Source organism: Saimiri boliviensis, chromosome 1 (assembly GCF_048565385.1).
Source record: "Saimiri boliviensis isolate mSaiBol1 chromosome 1, mSaiBol1.pri, whole genome shotgun sequence".
NCBI lineage: Eukaryota > Metazoa > Chordata > Mammalia > Primates > Cebidae > Saimiri > Saimiri boliviensis.
In genome coordinates, this window is record NC_133449.1 from 270,825,514 (window position 1) to 270,848,247 (window position 22,734).

General features: G+C 39.2%; 1 protein-coding gene across 2 annotated transcripts in view; it reads right to left on the reverse strand.

Moving 5' to 3' along the window:
• CDH6 (cadherin 6) overlaps nucleotides 1-22,734 on the reverse strand; it is a 151,498-nt gene that overhangs the window by 69,930 nt on the left and 58,834 nt on the right. For both annotated transcript variants that reach the window (XM_003936203.4, XM_074386910.1), the window contains exon 2: nucleotides 5,434-5,788. In XM_003936203.4, the coding sequence (XP_003936252.3) occupies nucleotides 5,434-5,661 (228 nt within the window). In that variant the 5' untranslated portion in view covers nucleotides 5,662-5,788. The remainder of the gene's footprint in view (nucleotides 1-5,433; nucleotides 5,789-22,734) is intronic.

Below are 22,734 nucleotides of genomic sequence, written 5' to 3' on the forward strand. Positions count from 1 at the left end.
TATGTACACATTATGTGGAAGGAGGGGTTAAAGAACATTGTGGAAGATAAAATGGAGGAGACAGGAATTAAGTGTTGCTGTGGCTGTTTAATGTACTGTGCGAATCTTCTGCCTAAAGTTAGGTATCATTCTGGTATTTTAAGGAAATTCATCTTTGTGTTAATGAATGCCTGTGTCTTCAAAATCTAATCTGTATCTACATTTACCTGTGCTTTTTTTTTTTCTTATGGAATGTAATCTTAGACTATGTACCAGTCATCATCAAGAAATTGCTACGTTACATAAAACAGAGTCGAGGGGTACAGGGATCTCTGAAAACGTGGAATTACAAGGCTTCCCTCCATTTTTCTTTTCTTTTTTTATTGCATTTTCGGTTTTGGGGTACATGTGAAGAACATGCAAGATTGTTGCATAGGTACACACATGGCAGTGTGGTTTGCTGCCTTCCCTCCCCTCACCTTTATCTGTCATTTCTCCCCATGCTGTCTCTCTCCACCTCCCCACCCCCGTCCCTCCCCCATTTCCCCCCAACAGACCCCAGCGTGTAGTGCTCCCCTCCCTGTGTCCACATGTTCTCATTGTTCAACACCCGCCTATGAGTGAGAACATGCGGTGTTTGATTTTCTGCTCTTGTGTCAGTTTGCTGAGAATGATGGTTTCCAGGTTCATCCATGTCCCTACAAAGGACATGAACTCATCGTTTTTGATGGCTGCGTAATATATTAAGTTTACATAAGCCAAAGATAACCCATGTGGATTTTGTACAAAAATAAAACACTCTTTTCTTCAGCCTGACAAGAAAATCTGTATTTCTTTATGTTTTCTGTTGGTGTTAGGACTCCTTTATTCTGCTGGTTGTTCAGTCTCTAAATCTCTGACTCTTTGAACTCCAGCTTTTGGTCCTTTGGCTTCTACATCCGATTAACTGGGAGGTCCTGGCGATTGTCCTGCTGCGGTGTAAGCTAACACCTGCTCTGTCTTTAGATGGGGTTCAGACACCTAGGAAGCTCTGCTGAGCCCCAGAGCGGCTCTTCTTTTCATTTTGATAATACTTTGTGGATGCCCAATTTATTACTGAACTTACCACATTTTTAAAATCATGATTGGCAATAATATCCTCCTGGGCCAGTGGCTCCCAAATTTGGCAACATGTTAGAATCATAAAGAATTAAAAACCAACTAAATCAGAATTTCTGGGGAGGGGAGACCGGGAAGGTATTTTTAAAAGCCACGCTTCTCAAATTTTTAGTGCATACAATTCACCTGGGGATCTTGTTAAAATGCAGATTGCTGATTCACTCAGATCGGAGGTGGGGCCGGAGACTCTGCATTCCTAACAGGTTCCCAGGTGAGGCAGATGCCACTCAAGCTAAAGCAGCTCCAAGCAGCCCCCACAAGGAGATGCAGTTTAGAAAGCAATCACATCCCATTTTTATATCTTAAACTCACAAACTCAGAAACGTACTGGATACAGGCCCACTTATTTCTTCTTATCCTGTTACCTGTTCCTGCCACCACCATTTTAAGTGAGTGGAAGTTGACATTTTTCATAAATCAGAATTTGGTTTGTCAATATTTCAACTATAATTGGCTTTCACCACTATCCCCCCACCAACCGCATCTTGTCCCTGTCTCTGTATTAATCTTGCTGGCACTAGAACGCAGTGGAAGGGTGAGGAAAGGTAAGATGGAGGAGGAGGCAGGTCTCTCTGCAGCTGCTTGTGCTTCGATTGCAAAGCACCATCTTGTCTATTCTCTCACAGCCATTCCAGCCCGTGGACTCCTCTTTGGCTGCTGTGACCCCCATCCGCCCCCACCCCCCGCCCATGAACTCTCTTTTTTTCTCCCTTTTACACCTGAAAGCCCTTTGCTTTCCTCACTTATTCTCACATTTTTCTCACTCCACCATCCTCACGATGATTTACCACCAATTAATCTGCATCATCATTATTTCAAATGAACACAAAGAGAAACAGATGTTTATAATGTAAACATTTTTTCTTCTATTTTAAGTGTTAGTTTCTCAACAGCATTACTTTCCCTCAGTTAATGCTTCTGTCCTTCCACATACACATCGATCTTTTGAGTGTTAGGCACCCACCACAGGCTCTGAGTAATTTTTAGTTAGCAGTAGTCTGCTCAAATAGCATAATTAAAGGTTCTATTAGCCTTGGTACACCTTTGTATGTCAGCCTAACTATTCTAATGGTTCCCAGAGTATGCACTGAGGCAATGTCAGTTGGAGGAGGAAATGGAACCGGAAATATTGTAAAATTTGGAGGGACAGCCTGGTACGGTGGTTCATGCTGTAGTCTCAGCTAGTTGGGAGGCTGGGGCAGGAGGACAGCTTGAGCCCAGGAAGTTGAGGCTGCAGTGAGCGGAGAATGTGCTGCTGAACTTAATGCTGGGTGACAAAGCAAGACCCCAGCTCAAAAAAGAATTAAATAGAAAAAAGGAGGGAAAAGGAGAGAAATACAGCAGCACGACCTCTGCAGACCCCTTGTGAATTACTAGCTCAAGGTAGTTCACAGTTTCAACAGTAGGTGGTGCTGCATTCATTTCAATGATTTATACTTATAAAGCTGGGTTTTTCATAGTGGCTGTGATAAAAAGCAATTACAGTGCAAAAATCAAGATGGAAAAGGAAACGGGAGGGCGGTGTCCGATCTAATTGAGAAGTTGTGCAGTGTTCAAGAGATGCACATATACCATTTGTAACTGTGGTTAAGAGGAAAATAAATTTTGTCAATTTATGTGTATTGGTTTTTCAAATAATTATTAAGTTGTTAGAACAAAAATACTCATTACGTTGTTTGAGTCTAACGATTTAATACATGGCACTGTGAGGTGTTGCTCTGAGTCTCAGGTCACTGTGAAGAAGGACTGTGAACCAGGAAAGTTTCGGAACCTCTGCTCTGGTCTAACCACTTTTTTTCTTCCAAAAGTTTCCTGACCTCGTGAGCTGGATAATCATATGAGGTGTCTCTTTTACTCCAGGTAAATTAAAGGTGGACCAACTTGTGGTCACAGATGAGAGGCAACTCTCTCCTTCATCTTCTTTTTAAAGAGTGTGTTTTTCTATTTTTGAATGGTGGTAAAAAAATGCTAGTGAAATTGTTTTGTCTGTTGATATCCTATAACTTCAAAGAGGAATTTGAGAAAATGCCATATCAACAGCTCAAATCCGCCTCTAACATGTGTCTGATACAGCCATGGTGGCAACTAGGACAACTTCAGCTGTTACCCTTGATTTTTTTTTTTCTGCAAATATCTCCTGTATTATAACCACAAGGAGGAGAGGGAGGGGCAGCAGGGAAGGACAGATGATGAGGAGGGTGGGAAATTTATCTAGCTGCCAATAAACTATCCAAATCCAACTAATCTAGTCAAAGCTGTAGCTGTGAAGATATTTTGCCAATGCTTCTCTATATTTTCCACAGAGATTTGTTAATTACCTCATTTTACTTCTGCAGTGATATAGAAGTCAATATGTCACTTCAATGCATTGCACGTAGATTTAATAGAACATAGACAGTGGATTTTTACCAATAATAGTAACTTCTTTATGTACATACTCTGTCCCTGCCACTAGTGCAGCTCCACCAGTAGGCATTGCTGCATGCACTTTCTGGGTGAAGAAACTAAAGCCCAGGAAGGTTAATAACCTGTCCTGGGTCACGTAATTGGCAACTAGCAGCATAGCGACGCATTCTCAGATCTGCTCGAGTCCACAGCTTGTAACTTTTCCCCATGGCAATATTCCTTCTCACAATTATAATTGTAAAACTGATTCTTATGTGGTTTTATCCACTGCTGTTTCTAGTATCCTGACATAACCTGGCCTTTTTTTTTTTTTTAAAGAAAATATGGCATTCTAGGTGTAAAACGGCATCATAATTGGAGAAAAAAACTGGAAAGGAGAAAGGGGAGCCGTTATTTAGATAAAGCACTTTTTAAAACTTGATCTTCTATGGCAATGATGCTCTTTGTGTTGTAAAAATTGCTTTAAAGATTTTTAAGACGTTGATGATTTTTTACAACCATCACCCAGTTAACTTAGTGTTCTTCAAATTTCACAAAGGAAATGGGATGAAGTACAAGGAGCTGAACGGTCTTTAGAAGTCACACAGAGTGTGAATTTCACAGCAAACATGGCTAGATTCTTGGGGATCTGTGCTGATGTTCACCCTTTCACTGAATACTTCCTCTCTTACTTTATTCCATATTAATAATTCACATCATTGGAACACTTCTTGGTTATGTCAGCCCAAGCCATGGATGACTTTCCTTCATTTATGGTGGTAAATACTTAAAAAGAATATTTACATATGGTTATTCAGGGATATTTGATCACAGATTGAAGTGTGAACATGCAGCCTTTGGAATCTGCAAAAAGTATGTATTTTTTTGCATGATATCCTAATATAGATGTCTTAAAATCATAGCTGTAATCATAAATGAATGCATTTTTGCATGTACATTTTTATGTTCATTCTCAGTTTGTTTATGAAGGGATGTGTGACAATGGTTTTTAAAAAATCAATATTACCTTATGAGGCACAGAACCTACAAAGTACCAACTTGTAACAGTGTTTTTTTCTTCAACATCTTTTTAGTATGCAGATATTCTGCAACAAGTTCGGAGCTGATGATAAAATTCCAACAAAACTCATGATGACAGGCTAACCAAGCTGTTTCCCTGACTCAGCTCCAGTAATCTGTGAGGGCTATAATAAGTGATGCCTTCTCACTTTACTTTCTGGAGTCAAAAAAAATGGTCAGATGATATTTGGAAAGAGTACCTTTACATAAGCATTTTTCTCTTTTACAAATTTTGCCACACTTAGACCACAAGATTTTGAAATACCTGTTTTGTTTGCCAACTATCTGAGATAAGACTTAGCAGTAGCAGCAGCAGCTGTCAAAGCTAAGGCAGTGGTGGGTTTTGACAGCAAAGGGCTCCATGTGGCCAGAGAATACATGGTGCCAGAGGTAGCAGAGTTAAGAAGTTGTTAATCTGAACTTGGCCAAAGGACTATAGCTCAGAATATTTGCTTTTAGAATGAGAGAAAAAGGAGCCTTCCTTTCTTTACAGCTTAATCTCTCCATTCCTATTTTTAATACACCCTACTTTATAGAATAGCCAGACCACATTTTTCAAGCTACAGTAAAAATTAAAGGATTTATGATAATCCTATGCGAGTGGTTGTGGGCGTTTCACTTTCAACTGGAGCATTTTCTCTCTCTTTGTGGCAAGGCTAACATTTCTCAGCTTCTTGCTACAGTCTTCTTCCCGAAACTACTCAAGTGGAAAAAAAGAAAGTCTTACCAGATAAGCAACAATCTTTTGGGGAATAGTTCGCATCCTCCCCGTCTATTTATTAGAAGTAACTTCTTCAGGCTTTTAAACCGAGAACATCAAAGGAATCCTACCTTGCCCACATACTGATAATCGGATCCTGTGTATTCCTCCAGGAGAAAGAACTGATTCCACATCCAGCTCCTTTTTGAACGGTTCAGCTCATTTTTGCTGTTTCCAGTGAGCTCCAGGGCCCTTTTCTTTGCTGGGAAACCACTAGTCCTCCTAGACAGTGGAGTTGAGAGAGCTGGGTAGGGCTGACCCACCCAAAAGAGCAGCAAGAAGTAGCGGTAAGTTCTCATGCTGATAGCACCGTCGAGTCTCGGGGTCGTGAGTGCCCCTCTCCGGGAACTGCCTTTTTCACTGCACCGTATCCAGCCTCATTCCTCTTTCTTCCTTGATGTTCTTTGCTTGGCTCTCAGAGGATATCTGGAAAGAATAATAACATATCAAGCATTTTTAGAGATGCTTAAAATTCAGTGTTAGAGCAAATAGGCTGGAAAAAAGAGGACAGAAATTTGAATAGCAAAACAACAAAAAAAGTTGGCTATCAATTTTGAAATGAAGGAGACGGTCTTCCAGACATGCTAAACGGAAGGCATGTGCTGGGTAGGAAGCTGTTGTTTTCCGTCTCCTTTTCTATCGCTTAAAAATCCTATTTTAAGGAATAGTGTTGCTGTAGGTCAATGTGCCAGAATGGATTATTGCGCTACTCCTTTACCTTGGAATATGTGGGCTGAGATCTGGTAGAAAAAATGAGTTTGTGTTTCTGATTCTATTTGCATATTTATCCTCATGAACAAGTCTAAGGCAAAGAACATCACAGACCATTTGAATTCAATTGAAAGTGCATAATGTTGGAACTTCGCTAAAATGGATTGAATCCCTGAGATGTGCCAGGCGTGAGTCAACGCAGAGCCTGCTCTGCAGACTGTTGGCTTCGGAGATGAGCTGTGATAGGACCTTTGGGTCAAATGAGGTTGGAAAAGACCATACACTGTCTCTTCAGAGTGCAGATGAGCATATCAAAGTGCCTGAAATAAAGTTTCTAAAGTGATATTTTGCAACAATGAAGCTAAGCCTATACATAATTAATCCAGCATTTCCCAAACTTGACCAAAAACCTTTTTTTTTTTTTTTCCTTAGAGGACCTAATAATACTATAGGATGAGTGATTAGGCAACCTATAGAATTTGTATTTAGTAGACTATATAATAGACTAAATGAGTGATTCTATTCAAATTTCCTCAGGAAATCCTGAACTTTATAAATTTTTGCTTGTATCATAACCAAGCATATTTTTTCAAACTGGTCAAATTACATTTATATTTGTTATGACAAAAATTACAGTTGCATAGTTGCTAGGTAATTTTCTAGATGCATCAAACAAATCTAAGTACCACAGGTGAGGGTCATCAACAATAAGATATTCAGAAAAGTCAGCTATTATACCTGTGGGTAATAATTTTCCACCAGAAATACTAATTTTCAAAAGTACAATCTATCATTAAAAAAATCCTGGTGGCCAGATTGTTTGGTATAGATGTCCCAAACTGGTTTACTAGTTTATGCAGTTAAAGTCATATATGCCCATGTCTCCTTTATAAACTTTTCCACATTTTTTGGAAAAAAAGCCAGTATATTACTCCTTTATCTTACTATTTGATATAGAAAAGACATTGTCTTAAATAATACTAGCAACAACAACAACAAGGAAGTGTTTTGTAATGCGGAACTTATTAGTAATTGAACTGTACATTTACTCTAAGCCATGCAGATCAAGAAACGTGTTTTAGGTAGTCTGATTAGTACTTTTTTTTCTCTACATCAGAAAAAATGGGTTCACTTGATTCTTGTCATTCTACCAGATAGATGTATATGCGACAAGGTTGTTGTTTGTTTTTTACTCCAGCCATGAGTAATTATGGCCACCTAATACCTGGCTTAGTCAAAGCCTTGTAGTGAAATATTGTATAATATTCAGCATTTTAAATCCTTTATTCCATTCTTACGCATCTTCTTGACGGCAGGCTGGGGAAGTTGAAAATTCCACAGGTAAGTAAATTAGTACTGCGACAATTAGTCAACTGGAAAAATGCCAGGCAACAGTACACTTGTCATCATGCAGCCTTGGTACGGGTGGTGAATGACTGATGATCAATTAGGTAGGAATGATTCTTCTCTCTCCTCATAGCTGGTATATAAAGGGGACTGAGAGGGCATACGGAGAAAAGCCCTCCGAAGACATCTATTCATTTTTAGTAGCAAAGATTACACTGAGGTTGATTCTGTGGAAATTACATTTTTCTTAATTTCCCTCATTCTCCATTATTTGCAAAGACAAATCCTGCAGTGAATTACATGTCCGCTGCTGCACTCCGTGAGCACCCCATGGTGCTGGCAGGAAGGAGGGATGTGGAGAATGGAGGTGTCAGCTGTTCAAAAGGCAGACTCCTGAAGGCCGTTTTAGAGAAAAATCGATCCCTGTGGGTGTTGTGTGCAAACTCTTCAAGATGTTGCCACTTGAATATTAAATATTATTTCTTTTTAATATCACAGATACCAAAATGTCAAGTATTTCATTTTTATCTTAGTTGGTAATGAGCTTTTAAGTGATAAAAATTTAAGTAGTATTTCCAAGTAGGCTACAACTTCTAATTTTGCAACAGCCCAGCTCTTTTTGTATCAACTTGACAGGGTATCTCCTTATTAAAAACTTAACATATATAATTGAATTACTATGATCAATGCTCAAACTCATATTCGATGTTAGTTTTTTAGAAGGTTAGATTTCTCTGTGAAATTATAAAGTTTTTTTTTTTTTTAAAAAACCCTTTAAACTTTTGAATATATACCTTAGCAATTCTAGGGACATGGATGAACCTGGAAACCATCATTCTCAGCAAACTGACACAAGAGCAGAAAATCAAACACCGTATATTCTCGCTCATAGGCGGGTGTTGAACAATGAGAACACATGGACACAGGGAGGGGAGCACTACACACTGGGGTCTGTTGGGGGGAAATGGGGGAGGGGCGGGGGGTGGGGAGGTGGGAAGAGATAGCATGGGGAGAAATGACAGATACAGGTGAGGGGACGGAAGGCAGCAAAGCACACTGCCATGTGTGTACCTATGCAACAATCTTGCATGTTCATCACATGTACCCCAAAACCTAAAATGCAATAAAAAAAAAAAAAGAAAAAAAAATTCTCATTTAATATTCCGTTTTTTAAATATACTTTAACTTCTGGGGCACATGTGCAGATAGTGCAGGTTTGTTTCACAGGTATACACGTGCCAAGGTGCTGGTTTGCTGCATCCATCCCCCTGTCATCTACATTAGGTGGTTCTCCTAATGTTCTCCCTCCCCAATTCCCCTACCCCCTGCTGTCCCTCCCCCAGCCCCTCATCCCCTGACAGGCCCCAGTGTGTGATGTTCCCCTCCCTGTGTCCATGTGTTCTCATTGTTCAATACTCTCTTATGAGCGAGAACATGCAGTGTTTGGTTTTCTGTTTCTGCATTAGTTTGCTGAGAATGATGGTTTCCAGCTTGAACCATGTCCCGGCAAAGGACATGAACTCATCCTTTTTCATGGCTGCATAGTATTCCATGCTGTATATGTGCCACATTTTTTTTTTTTATCCAGTCTATCATTGACGGGCATTTGGGTTGGTTCCAAGTCTTTGCTATTGTAAACAGTGCTGTAATAAACATACATGTGCATGTGTCTTTGTAACTGAATGTTTTATAATCCTTTGGGTATATACCAAGTAATGGGATTGCTGGGTCTTAATAGGCAGGATTGAATAGTGGTTATGATCATTAATACTAGGGTCTGCAACATTAATCTCTGTGAACTTGGGAAAATGGTTTAATCTCAATGTACCTCAGTTTTTCATTATTCTGTAAATGGGGATAATTATACTATCTACCTCACAGGGTGTTATAAGGATTAAATGAGGCATTACATGCAAACCACTTAGAACCGTGCCTGACATTTAGTACGGTATTAATAAGTATTAGATATTATAATTACTAATTATTGTTGTTATTCTCATTTGTATTGCATATATAGACTCCATCTGCAACACATTGCAAACATCGGCAGAAGATGGCTTAGGTCCTTCTTAGGCCTAGACATGTTTTTATTGATCAGAAAACATTTCCACACACAAGTCAAAATTTTCTTAAAATTAAAGAATAGAAGCACTTGAAAATCCTGAAGTAGTTTATATACTAATTGTTTCCTGTGGACTTCAATTCAGCATTTAACAGTAGTAGGACAGGGACAGGGAAGGCAGAGATGCTGTGTGCCTTGTCACCACTGTTTGCATGAAGGAAAAGAATATGGACCAAAACGTAAGTTCCCTGGAGGTTGGACTCATTCATTAAATCTGTATTTTCTTCTTTTTCATTTTATTACATTAAGGTTTTAAAAGTCATCTTTACTCAGGTGAAAAAAATCAGAACTAGCTTTAACTTAGTAATTTTGCCCCTGTAAAAAAAGGTACTGTTAATTAACATACTGATATTATTCTAATGTTATATCAGAAAAGAATTTGACAAGTTAAAATGAATGATATCTGCTATGGTTTGAATATCTGCCCCCTCCAAAACTCATGTTGAAATTTAATCCTCCATGTGGCAGTATTAAGAGGTGGGGATTTTAAGAGATGATTGGATTGTGAGGGTTCCTTCTGCCCTCATGAATGGATTAACCCTTTCAAGGATTGATACAGTAATAGGTTATCATGAAAGTGTGACTGGTGGCTTTATAAGAAGAGGAAGAGAGGCTGGGCATGGTGGCTCACACCTATAATTCCAGCACTTTGGGAGGCTGAGGTTAGTGGATCACCTGAGGTCAGGAGTTCAAGACCAGCATGGCCAACATGGTGAAACCCGGTCTCTAACAACACACACACACACATGCACGCACGCACGCACACACACACACACACACACACACACTAGCTGGGCATGATGGTGAGTGCCTATAAACCAGCCACTCTGGAGGCTGAGGCAGAAGAATTGCTTGAATCCAGAGGTGGAGGCTGTAGTGACCTGAGATCGCACCACTGCGCTCCAGCAGCCTGGGCAACAAGAGCGAAACTCCAGCTCAAAAAGAAAACCAGAGTCAGAGAGACCTGAGTCACATGTTAGCATGCTGAGCTCCCTCACATGTGATACTCTGCGGAGAGTTTCTACCAGTAAGAAGATCCTCACCAGATGTGACACCTCAACCTTGCACTTAGTCTCCGTAACTTTAAGAAATAAAATTCGGCCAGGCGCGGTGGCTCACGCCTGTAATCCCAGCACTTTGGGAGGTCGAGGCGGGTGGATCACGGGGTCAAGAGATCGAGGCCATCCTGGTCAACATGGTGAAACCCTGTCTCTACTAAAAATACAAAAAAATTAGCCGGGTGTGGTGGCATGCACCTGTGGTCCCAGGTACTCGGGAGGCTGAGGCTGGAGAATTGCTTGAAGCCAGGAGGTGGAGGTTGCAGTCAGCCGAGATTGCGCCACTGCACTCCAGCCTGGTAACAGAGCAAGACTCCATCTCAAAAAATAAATAAATAAATAAATAAATAAATAAAAGAAAAAAAGAAATAAAATTCATTTCTTTATAAATTTTCCAGTTTCAGGTATTCTGTTGTAAGCAACAGAAAGCGAACTAAAACGGTGTTCAAATTTTAGATTTTACTTAACCTAAAAAACATTAAATGGGAAAAAATTAGTATGTTGCAAGCATACCCTTAAATGCAAAAAACAGGGTCCTTTCGGTGCAGAATGGTCATGTGTTCAAGCAAAGGAAGACGATGGCCTGGAGGTTCCAACTTTGAGAACTGCGGGAACCCACTGATTTCTGAGCAGGCAAAGTAGCGGGGGACCATGTGGCAGGTGGCAATCAGATGAGGTGGCTCATTCTGTAGACGTCAGGAAGTAAATGGAATGGGGAAAGGAATAAGGGCATGCTCAGATACTGAACTTAAAATAGCAGGCAGGGTTATTCAGCCACGAAATACCTGAAGACTAAACGGTGCTGAGCAAAGTAGATATTGTACCTTTCTGCTGCCCTCAGCCTGCCCTCCATTCCCTCTTAGCATTAGGAGCCAATGAATTAGAAACATGAACAACTCTCTAAAAATAAGACGTGAGCTACCTAAGTACAGTCTAATGACAGTTTAGCAGTGGACTTACAAGGCTACTTAGTAGACTGTGTCTCTACTTTTCTATTGGTTGGAATCTCAGTTTTTTCTGAGGAACTTTCTATTTTCTGTAGGTAATCATTGGTATGCTCTGAAATTTGACATGCAGAAAAGTAGTTGGTGGTCAAGAAATCTAGTTTGAATCTTTGCAGAACCTTATTTTACCGATGACTAGAAGGTAATTGAGATGTTTAGGGATCGCAGAGCAAGGCCCACGTAGCTTCGGTAATTGCATACTGTGAACATTTATTTGCCTGGCAGCCAATGTGCATATGTACTTCAATATCCATAAGAGTACACGGTCAAGTCCAGATTTTATTTGATGTGCTCCATTTTGGGGAACCTGAGCCTCATTAATTCAAGTCCTACCAAGTTAGAATATGTGATAATGCAAAGTCTGGGCTGAGGTTTTCTTTTGATTAGCAAAAACCTTTTCCCCTAGATTATTGGAAATTAATAGTGCAAAAATATTTCATAGGGATATATAGAATGAGAAGACAATCTAATATGTCCTCAAGTTCCCTGGTGTACTTTGGAATCACCTTTTATTCACAAATAATTAACATGCTAATTAGAATTTTTTTTATTGATTGATTTGCTTCTCCAGTGACTTACGTTTGACAACAACTTGAATGACTCAAATGTCTTACCTGGCTTTGAGATACGGATTTTATTACACTATTTGTAGACAAATAAATAAATATAAGACAGATTTGAAAGCAATATAATTACATTCAAGTTTTCAAATTCAGATGACATAGATTTGTTCTGGTGTTCTTGATTAATTCTAATCAGTGCAATATTGTTATAATGCTATCTAGACTTACAAATTAAAGCAAGCACATTTGTTCTTTGGTATGCAGAGCCTTAACTTTGGCATTGGAAGCACAGTAGACATTCAGTAAAGCAACGTTATTAATATAATTTAACCAGTTACTATAGTAAGAGAATGTTTTGAAACCTATTATGAACTGTTTCTTCAGCTAAATGGTGTTGCATAGGCATACTGTGGCATAGTACTTTATATTTCTGTAAATACGGTCTACACTTAAGTCATCCTATCCTGGATGATCTACACTTAACTCTTCCTAACCCATAAACATAGAACTCTTTTTTAGCATATGTATCATAAATCCCTTATCAATTTTTGTACATTTTCTTGTATCATAGCATTAATGAAATAGAAAACAGCTAGTTATGTATGACTTTTTGACATCTCTCTTATTGCATTACAACTCTGAGCCTGAAATCTCAGAGTCCTGCTTTGTCTTTGTGGGTGATAAGGACGGAGATGGTACTTAATCCATGAAAGCCTAGAAAATTAAAGAAAAAGATTGTATTTCAAGATGAATTAAACAGAGTGAAGCCAGAGGGAAACATGCCTTCCTACAAGTAAATCTGAAAAAAATATGATATTTATCCTGAGAGAAGAGATTTACAGCCAATTAAGTTTGCTCAAGATCAATTTCCTGACAACTAAAGAAACTGTTTTGAATAGGTGGCCACCTGCTGTGAATAAAAATACGTCTATAGAACATGGCCGATCTTCTAGAAGTGGTAACCTAAGGATAGAACCAGTTTAAAACTTTTGGTAGGTATTTCACATGAAGTCTTTATTTCTAAACCTCCATTTTATTTTCTTGTAAATGTCAAAGTCACTGTTGAGTAAAATTGGTTCTGTTTCGTGTGTGTAATGAGCTCCACTGAAATGTGTCAAACAGCTTTGGCACCTCTCACCACCAAGCACTTCTCTTGTGCCAATGAATCATTATGGCAAGAGCCATCAGATGATGCCTGATATATTTTTTTGTAAATGTTTGTATTTGTGAATAATATGTCAATCTGTTTGCAAACGGACGTACTTCCAGATGAAGCGATTTTAACAGCATTACCCTTGTTCTGAAATCATATTCCACACATTGCATTAATAAAGATAAAATCCAATGTGTTACAGCACATAAAACAGCATTTTATATGTAGTGGGGGACTGAAATACTGACTTGGAACAAAAAGCGAAATGGATCAAAACTTAAATTAGAGCATAAAGACAAAGTTCTTTTACCACGTGTGGGGGAAAAGTCCAAACTATTTTATTATGAGAGCTACTAAACGATGTAAACATGAGAATATGAGGAGCAGACTCCAGCATGCCACATGTTGAGGTGAGAATCTTAGCCCCTCACAAAGCTGGCTGGACAAAGAGGGGACCAATTTGTGTCTCAATTTCTTTATCTACAAAATGGGATGATATTCATAGTACCTACCTCATAAGACAGCTGTGAGGATAAAAATGAATGAATTCATATGAGGCCTTACTTATGAACATTAAGATGGCTACGATGACTTAAACTGCCAAAGGTCTTAGTTTCTAGGGACATATTTACTTCTTGTGCATTTTTTGGTTATACCTTTTATTCTACAATTAAGAAACTTAAGTCAGTTGCTACTCTTCAAGAAATCAGTAGATCTGTCTGGCTGCGGTGGCACATGCCTGTAATCCCAGCACTTTGGGAAGGTGGGGTGGGTGGATCATGAGGTCAAAAGATCAAGACCATCCTGGCCAACATGGTGAAACCCTGTCTCTACTAAAAATACAAAAATTAGCTGGGTGTGGTAACGTGGGCCTGTAGTCCCAGCTACTTGGGAGGCTGAGGCAGGAGAATTGCCTGAACCTGGGAGGCGGATGTTGCAGTGAGATGAGATTGTACCATTGCACTCCAGCCTGGGCAACAGAGTGAGACTCCGTCTCAAATTCTGGTGGCCTTTATTTCTGAAGTGGAGGGAGCTGCCTCCCACAGCAACACAAGGTCTTCCTGGGCTGCCATGGTCCCCACTGTCCTTCCTGTGCTCCCCTGCCAGGGTCTTGTGTTCCAATGCCATTTGCCATCTCCCTCCCACTGGGGTTTTCCTAGACCTGCTTGCTTCATTCCTTTAAGCACCTTGCCTGGCTCTTGAGGGCCCTTTGGGCATGTGGACCCTGTTTTTTCCCAAAAGATTTACTCAAGCAAACAAAGAAGAAGAGAAAGCATTCTTATATTTTTAATTAGCTCTTCATGGTATGAATTTTAAACATTTCTCTAGCAAACTATATGTTTAGGTTGCAGAATTGTAGGAAAGGCTGGGTTTCATATTATTCTCTGCTTATATGTTAGGTTCTCTGGCAGATACATTAATTTTTTTAGACACATGGCCATTTAAGACAATGAAGTTTAAACAAGACTGGGAGATATCAAAACCTTCTTATAAATTAGCATGGATGATTTCAGTGAGCTGGCTCTTAACAGCTCAGTGAGAGGGCAGCCAGAGAGTATTGGCTGGCAGCTATGTGCCTGCAGGAAATGAAGATATCTTAGTGAGGATGGGAAGTCCAAAACAGATTTAACTTTATTAAATTGCAAAAGCAATCACATCTTTTAGTTTACCATTAAGTAATTGTGAATTTGGCACATACAGATGATTTTTAGAGGCTAATACTTGCATAAAGTGTTACAAAGAGTAAAGATGTTTAAATTAATTTTGGCTGATATGTGTAAGTCTCTTATCAATTATACTATGTCTAACTCATAAATAATACTACTGGTTAACAGTTGCTATATTCTACCCCTGAACTTGTCACATGCTAGGTACTTTGCTAAGCACATCACAAAGGTGTTTTCATGAATTCTCATGACAATCTTGAGAGCTGGATAATATTCTTCCAATTTCTGCAGATGAGAAACTCAAACTTAGGTCAAATACCTTGTGCAAGGTCATACAGTGAGTATTCAGTGAAGCCAGATCCCAAGCCATGCATCAGACTAGGGTGCCCTCACTCTGAATACACTCGAAGGGGGTGCGGGCCATGCTGCTGCCCACATGACAGGTGCTCAATCTAGCTGTGGCTTTAGAATTGCGTGTTCTTGAATCCTCTAAAAAATAACACCAATGCAGGTCTCCAAGGGGTAAAAATAGTTGTCACAAAACTTACAAGTTAACTAAGAGCAGCAAACAAATGTGCCAGGTAATGGGATAAATGTTGTACACACATGTAAGTCTTACAACAATCCTTTGTGATGGGGACCATGTTCTTATCCTCCCTTTTAGAGATAAACACAGGCTTACAGGGACTGAATACTTTGCCCAGAGTACATAGCTAGAGAGTGGCGGGATTTGGATAAAACCTAACTAATCTAGAGGCTCCTTCTTAGTCTTAACATCCACAGTCTCATTTGTATTTCGCTTATGGAAACAGCATCTAGATTGTATTTACTATCATTTCAGACAAAATTTGAACAAATTTATCATCAGGTTCCTAAATCCCCAGCAAATTGAAGGGATGAGGTAAAGAGTGCTGGAGCTGGAGTCTCAACATTAGTGGGAGGGGGTAGCTGAAAGGCACAGGCAGAGTAGCTACTACAGGCAGGCAGAAGAACTGAGCACAGAACAGAACGGGTCAGGGTCTGGTCTTAGGGGAGGGATGAAGTCCTACATCCTGGCACATAGTAACACCAGATAAACATTGGTGAAATAAGCGAATGTCTAGATGAAGGCGTGCATGGCTGAATGTAAGAATGACTAAATGCAGGGATTGATGATATGACTAATGACTATCAAAGGGAACATGTGAGTACATCACGGCACTTGGAGATATCACCATGTTTCAAATACAGCACACTGATTTTCATAATAATGACCTTGAATCATTCAAGGAAGGTCCAAGTTCTTTTGAATGGTTTGGAAAGGCATGGATGTGCAGAATAAATACGTGGAAAGTTGTGATAGTGATATTTAGAAGAGCCAGGGTTTAGATCTCACTCTCTTTCTTCCCATGTGATCTCAGGAAAGCTGTTCCACCTCTCTCATCTCCTGTTTCTCATGTATAAAATTAGGGCCGATGTGCTCATCCTCAGGGATAGAATAGCACGGTGCTTAGAAGCTCAGGAGGAGCTTGCTTACCTGTTTTTATCCCGGCATCAATACTTATTAGCCATGAGACATTGGCAAGTGACTTGATAAGCTGTGTTCCAATTTCCTCATCTTTAAATCAAGAATAGTAAAGTTTTGGGGTCTCAGAGGCAACTGATAAATAGCATCTCCCTTTTTCTTCCAAACTCAAAAGACAAAGAATACAGGAGTGTTGGATGAAGACCAATAGATCACCTTTATCACTAAAAAACAAAAACAAAAACAAAAAACCAGGCAGTTTGGAAAGATGGCTTAGTGTAAGAGCCACAAGGGAGGGCTTGCTAAGAAAACCCCAGAATCAGGCACGCTCTCCATGGAGCAGGAGTTGCACTTTATTTTGCTCTTTCTCTTACAAAAGTGCAAGCGATTCTTACCTCTGGGTGTCAAGCTCCGATTCTAAGTTCAGAGCCAGAGGGAATGGCTTTCTGTTCTCACCCTTGCTCAGCTCGGTTGCAGACCCCAAGGTCTGAAGAAAGTGATGGGGAGGAATCTGTTTTAATCCCCGCTAATTAAAAAAGATCATTAGAGGCCTCAGTAATCCTGAAAGCCAGTAAATCACTTATTATTTACCGATGGTTCTGGTATTTAAAGCTTTGCTTTTTTGGAGTTGTTTTAGCATCACTAAAAGGAAAACAAGTATGAATAATTTAAAGATGGGGAATTTAAAGTTTCCCTGAAAATATCCTTCACTTCAGGTCAATCAATGCATTACAGGCAAAATGAATTCTTTTCTGTCTCTCTTCACCATTCCCACCACACACACACACACACACACACACACACACACACACAGAGCAAACAAGGGATAGTGATCCAGATTTTTATGTGCTTCAGACACTTGCCTGTTAGCACTGAAAAACTACCATGGCACTTCTCCCCGAAAAGGATAGCAGTATTTACAGAGGTGTAACCATTTATGCCAAGTTATAATAGAAAGAGATAATCAAAGCTCCACTTGCTGTTTGGAAAGCTTTGTTCGTTCAATGTGTTTTATGTAACTTTATCTGCAGAGAATTCATAACCTAAATCAGTTACTTCTCATAAATATCTTGGTATAATAACTTAGAATAATTAATTTAATAAATGTTGTATAGGAACTTAAAGGGGTACTGTAACACCAAAAAGCTTCTTTTCCTGAGACTATTAATAAGATGGAAGGGGGCTTGTGAAGGTGTGGACATCTTCACTAATTCAGGTTCGTGTTAACTGACCACCAAATTAAACTTGCTCTAGACAGAAAGACAATGTGTTTGAACGGGATGCTGGATGTTTTATCAATTTTGATTGCCTTAATTTAAAACTTTAATTGGAACCTCTGTTTACTGGAGTCACATTGTACATAAAATATCATGCAAAACATTTTAAAAGAGAATTTTAATTATACCACGAAAGAAATGCCGTTGTTCAGTGTTTATTAAACACTTGCCAGAACGAGCTAATTAATGCATGTTTAAATAAGTGAAAGAAGAAGGTAAGCAGAAAAAAAATCACACTCATCTTTTGTCGCATTTTACTGCAGTTGTCAAAGATGCCCCATTTCTAATTTGATGACGGCACCATCACAGTGCGCTTGTGTGATTGTAAACAATGGGCACAAGAATGCAGCGAGGGCCAAGTAAAAGCCAATTCCCACTGGGAGCTGTTGCTCAAAATAATTGCTCGTTGCTGCTTGATGTTTCGAAGTAATCAAATCAAGCGCTTTTCAATTTCCTTCATCTATTCAGTTATTCTGTGGGAGAATATCAGAATATTGGGATGTTGCGTTTTTAATTGGTCAGTAATGTGAGCTTTTGATTATTGAAAACTAGAGAAAAACACTTTTTTAATGGAGCATTTGTGTAGAAAAAGAAATATTTTGATGATACTGAGTTTTTAGTTCTAATTTTAATAGACTACCAACTTTTCCACTTTATTCTTTTAGATTCTTCACTTTCTCTGTGTATTAATGATGATTACTTGTGTTAGTAAAGACTGATATTGGAAAGCAGTGAATGATCTGCTAAAAAACAAAATGAAATCAATCTTTCTAAGATACATCCTGTTATCTCAGTAGCTTTGTGAAAAAAAAAAAAAAAAAAAAAACAGAAGAAAAAATACCAAAAATAAGTTTGAAATCTTTTGGAGAGATAAAATGCACACATCCCACTAATTATTGCTATCATTATTAAGAAAATTGTTTTCCTACACAGCATAACTGGTACAGTTGTCCTGTTTATCCTCGGGGAGCACATTCCAAGACCCCCAATGGATGCCTGAAATCAAGGGTAGTATCAAACCCAATTGCTGTCAACTGGAAGACATTTCTGTTCGTGGCTTCCACCCACAGCTTAATGCCTTTTTCATCTTATCTAAGCACTTGTCATGCACTGTGGCCATAACTTTTGCAGTTTGAGGTGAGACAGCAAAACTAGCACAAATTTCTTTTTCCTTCTCCATGATTTCATTAATGAATGGAAGATTCGTTCTTACTGAAGATCTTAGCAACCTCAGCATACAATTTTTTTCTTTCCTTATTAAGTCGAGAACATTCCCTTTTTCACTTAAAGGAAGCACTTTGCGACTTATCTTTGGCATTTCCAAATGGCCAGTATCTCTACTTTGCACTTTAGAGCATTAAAATATAAAATGAGGGTGACTTGAACACAAGCACTGTGATACCTCAACAGTCTTTGATAACCACGAGGGCTAACTGACTAACAGGTGTGTTGTGTAGACAGTATAGATAAGCTGGAAAAAAGGAAAATTCACAATCCAAGCAGGACAGTGTGGGAGGGGGCAAGGTTTCACCACATATCCAGAACAGTGTGCAGCTTAAAACTTATGAATTATTTATTTCTGGAATTTTTCATGTAATATTTTTGGACTATGGTCGACTGTGGATAACTGAAGCCATGGAAAGAGAAATCTCACATCAGGAGGGATTACTGTATTTACCTTTTCTTTTTTAAGAAAGAAGATTTTTTAAAGATCTACTCACCAACACATCCCATAATCTTTTTCTGAAAAGTTATTCAATATTAACAATTTCATTCAGAACTGCTTCTGATAAAAAACTCTATATCAGTCCTGTTATAGTTTGTTTCCATATTTCTTAAACTGATTGCCAAATTTCTCAAATCCACAAGTTCTGGCACAACCTGCACAGGTCTGGGAAATGACATTGAATTTGGAACAGGCCTCTTTGGGTGTCCTATTTGAAATTTCACTCCAGGTGAGATAGGTTTCTTCAACACCTCCATGGGTTTGTTATAAAAATTAAATATGATATGGAGCTGTTGACTGAATATATGTGTACTTGCAAAAATTCTATGTAGAAACCTAATCCCCAGTGTGATGGTATTTGGAGGTGAGTTCTTTGGAAGATGATTAGATCATGAGGGCATTGCCTTCATGAATGAGATTAGTATCCTTAAAAAAGAGATCCCAGATAGATCCTCTATTACTCTGTTCTCAGAGTGCTAATAAAGACATACCCAAGACTGAGGTTTAATCGGCTCACAATTCAGCAGGGCTGGGGAGGCCCCAGGAAACTTACAATCATGGTAGAAGAGGAAGCAAACATGTCCTTCTTCATTTGATGGCAGGAAGGAGAAGTGCCCACAAAAGGGGGAAAAGGCCCTTACAAAACCATCAGATCTTGTGAGAACTCACATTATCATGAGAACAGCCTGAGGGTAACTGCCCCCATGACTAAATTACCTCCTACTGAGTCCCTACCTCGACATGCGGGATTATGGGAACTACAATTCAAGATGAGATTTAGGTGGGGACACAGCCAAACCATATCGGATCCCTTGCCCCCTTCTGCCATGTGATGACAAAGCAGGAAGATGTCCATGAATCAGGAAGCCAGGTCTTCCTGTACGCTGAATTTGCTGATGCCTTGATCTTGGGCTTCCTAGCCTCCAAAATGTTGAGATAAATTTCTGTTGTTTATAAGCCACTTAGTCTATGGTATTTTGTTGTTAGCAGCCTGAGAAGACTAAGATATAAAAGTATATAAAACACTTAGCACATTGCTACATAATCAGGAAATAAATATTAGCTAGTACTGCTTTTAATATTATTGCCCACAAAGAGCCATGTGAGACTAGCACATGTAACAATTTACTGTCTTTGAGTCGTATCAGTAAAGAATGTTAAGTCAGAGTATCATAAAAGGCAGTCTTCCTAAAACACAAAACAACAACAAAAAAAGCTCTTTCTTCTATGTATTACTTTTCGTTAGAAAAGAAAACCTTATACCTCTGAACAGGCAAGGTTTGGTACTTAAGCATGCCATTGACTTGCTCTTATTTATTTCATCTGAAAGGACAAATAGAGTTTCCTAATGCATTTTTCCTTAAAAATGAGAACCTAAAGTCTGAGTATATTTGCACACCTACTAATTATCAAATGACTTTCCCTGAATATGAAAACTAAGCCAAAGTATAATTTAGCTCTATAAGCTACTGTCAAACTCAGATATCGTTCCATTTGGAGCATCTAGGCTTATTATTTGATTAGCAATTGTTTAATGGACTTAATGCAGCTGTTTATTTTTTCCACAACTCAGTAAAATGGTTTTGGAAAATGAGCATTTTTCTGATGAATAAAAAATTCACACACACACACACACACACACACACACACACACACACACAAATACATATTAAAAGTATTCTGTCAAGTATTTCTGACATCCTGTCTTTAGAAGATGTTTTGGTTTTATTGCTAATGTAGAATTTCTTTCATATGACTGTAAATTAAAACCAGGTATCCATGGTTATAAATACCTCATTTCACATTTCCTTTAGCCACAGCAAAAAATTTCAATTAATTGAATCACAGCCACCCTCAAATAATGCCAGAAGTGCAATACTTGGTGCTCCAGGTCAGGGGCAACCATTAATTAAGATGCAAAGGATCAGCACGAAAGGCTCCAATTTTTGTCCCAGACTTTTTTTTTTTGATGGATACAGACTTAAATATCTAGAAAATATAGCTTCAGCTATATGAGAAAGAGGAAATTAGGTGCAGTCTTTATTTTGCTTGGCCTGGAATTTTTGCTAAAGTTCTGAAGTGTCATTTTGGAATATGAAAATAAAAATATCTTACTTCAGGACTTTTATTTGTATTTGCTTACTTAAACTTGACATATTTATTTGTAATAAAAAGGGCAGCTTCATGGGTAGATGTACAAGTTAACATACATGGAAATGCTAACGTGAGAAGAGTAACATTTGTATGCTTTGTTCAGTGATCTAATGGAGTTGCTATTCTAACTTCCCCTGTCATTTTACATTTCAATGTTCAGAGAGAAAACTGATCATGAAGTCTACTCAAGATTATGGATATAAATTTGTAGAATCAGTTCCCAAGAGGAGGGTAGTGAAGTGACTTCAAGTTTCCCTTTCAGCTTTCAGAGCTGAGATTAAAATCTCCTTGTTATCAACTCACAGAACGAGGAAATACAGCAGTCCCCCCATCTTCTAGACATCCACTTGCCTTCAGGTGTGACTTCTGAACTTGCCAGCAGGACAGAAGTGTGGATGTGTCCCCCTTAGACCTAGTCTCCTTGCCCTGGTTTGGTTTGGTTCCAGTTCCTGTATAGTCCAGACTGCCCAAGCAGTGAGGATTGCAGGGAGGAGGTGATGTTTGCTATAAAAATGCTTTGATTTTTCAGGATGCAGTGAAGGCATTCGTGGCCTGGTGTCCATGATGTCTTCCAGGGAAAGTGGGGAGCTCTGAAGCAATCATTTAGGCCATTAAGTGAGAGCGGAAGTCAGGAGCTGCCCACAAGACTGAGTCGAAATGCTCCTGTTGGGTTTCTAAGTGGTTGGTGCTTCTCGCATTGGTCTTGCTGCCAAACACAGCACGTCGATTGTTCGTCCTTTTTGGTATCACGCTGAATTTGCATCCAGGAAAGAGGCCTGGATGACGGTGATTAGAAGAATGCCTTGCTCCTCCCAAAGCTGACACCCTGGTGACGTTCTGCATCACATCAGGCAGAGCATGAAATTCTTCCTCGCTGAGGGGTGCTTCAAGTGGTGGAGGAATCTTTTCCTGTGGACTTGGATTCAGGCAGGCTTGTGCCTTTCCCTGAAACTCTGTGATTGACAGGCATTGACTAAAAGGATGGGTTTGGCAGAGAGCTGTGTGGTTGCTCGAGTGGCTGAGATAGCTCTGCAGCTGGTGGTGGCCGCTGCTGCCACAGGAGTGTCCAGCTGTGTGCAGGCTGCG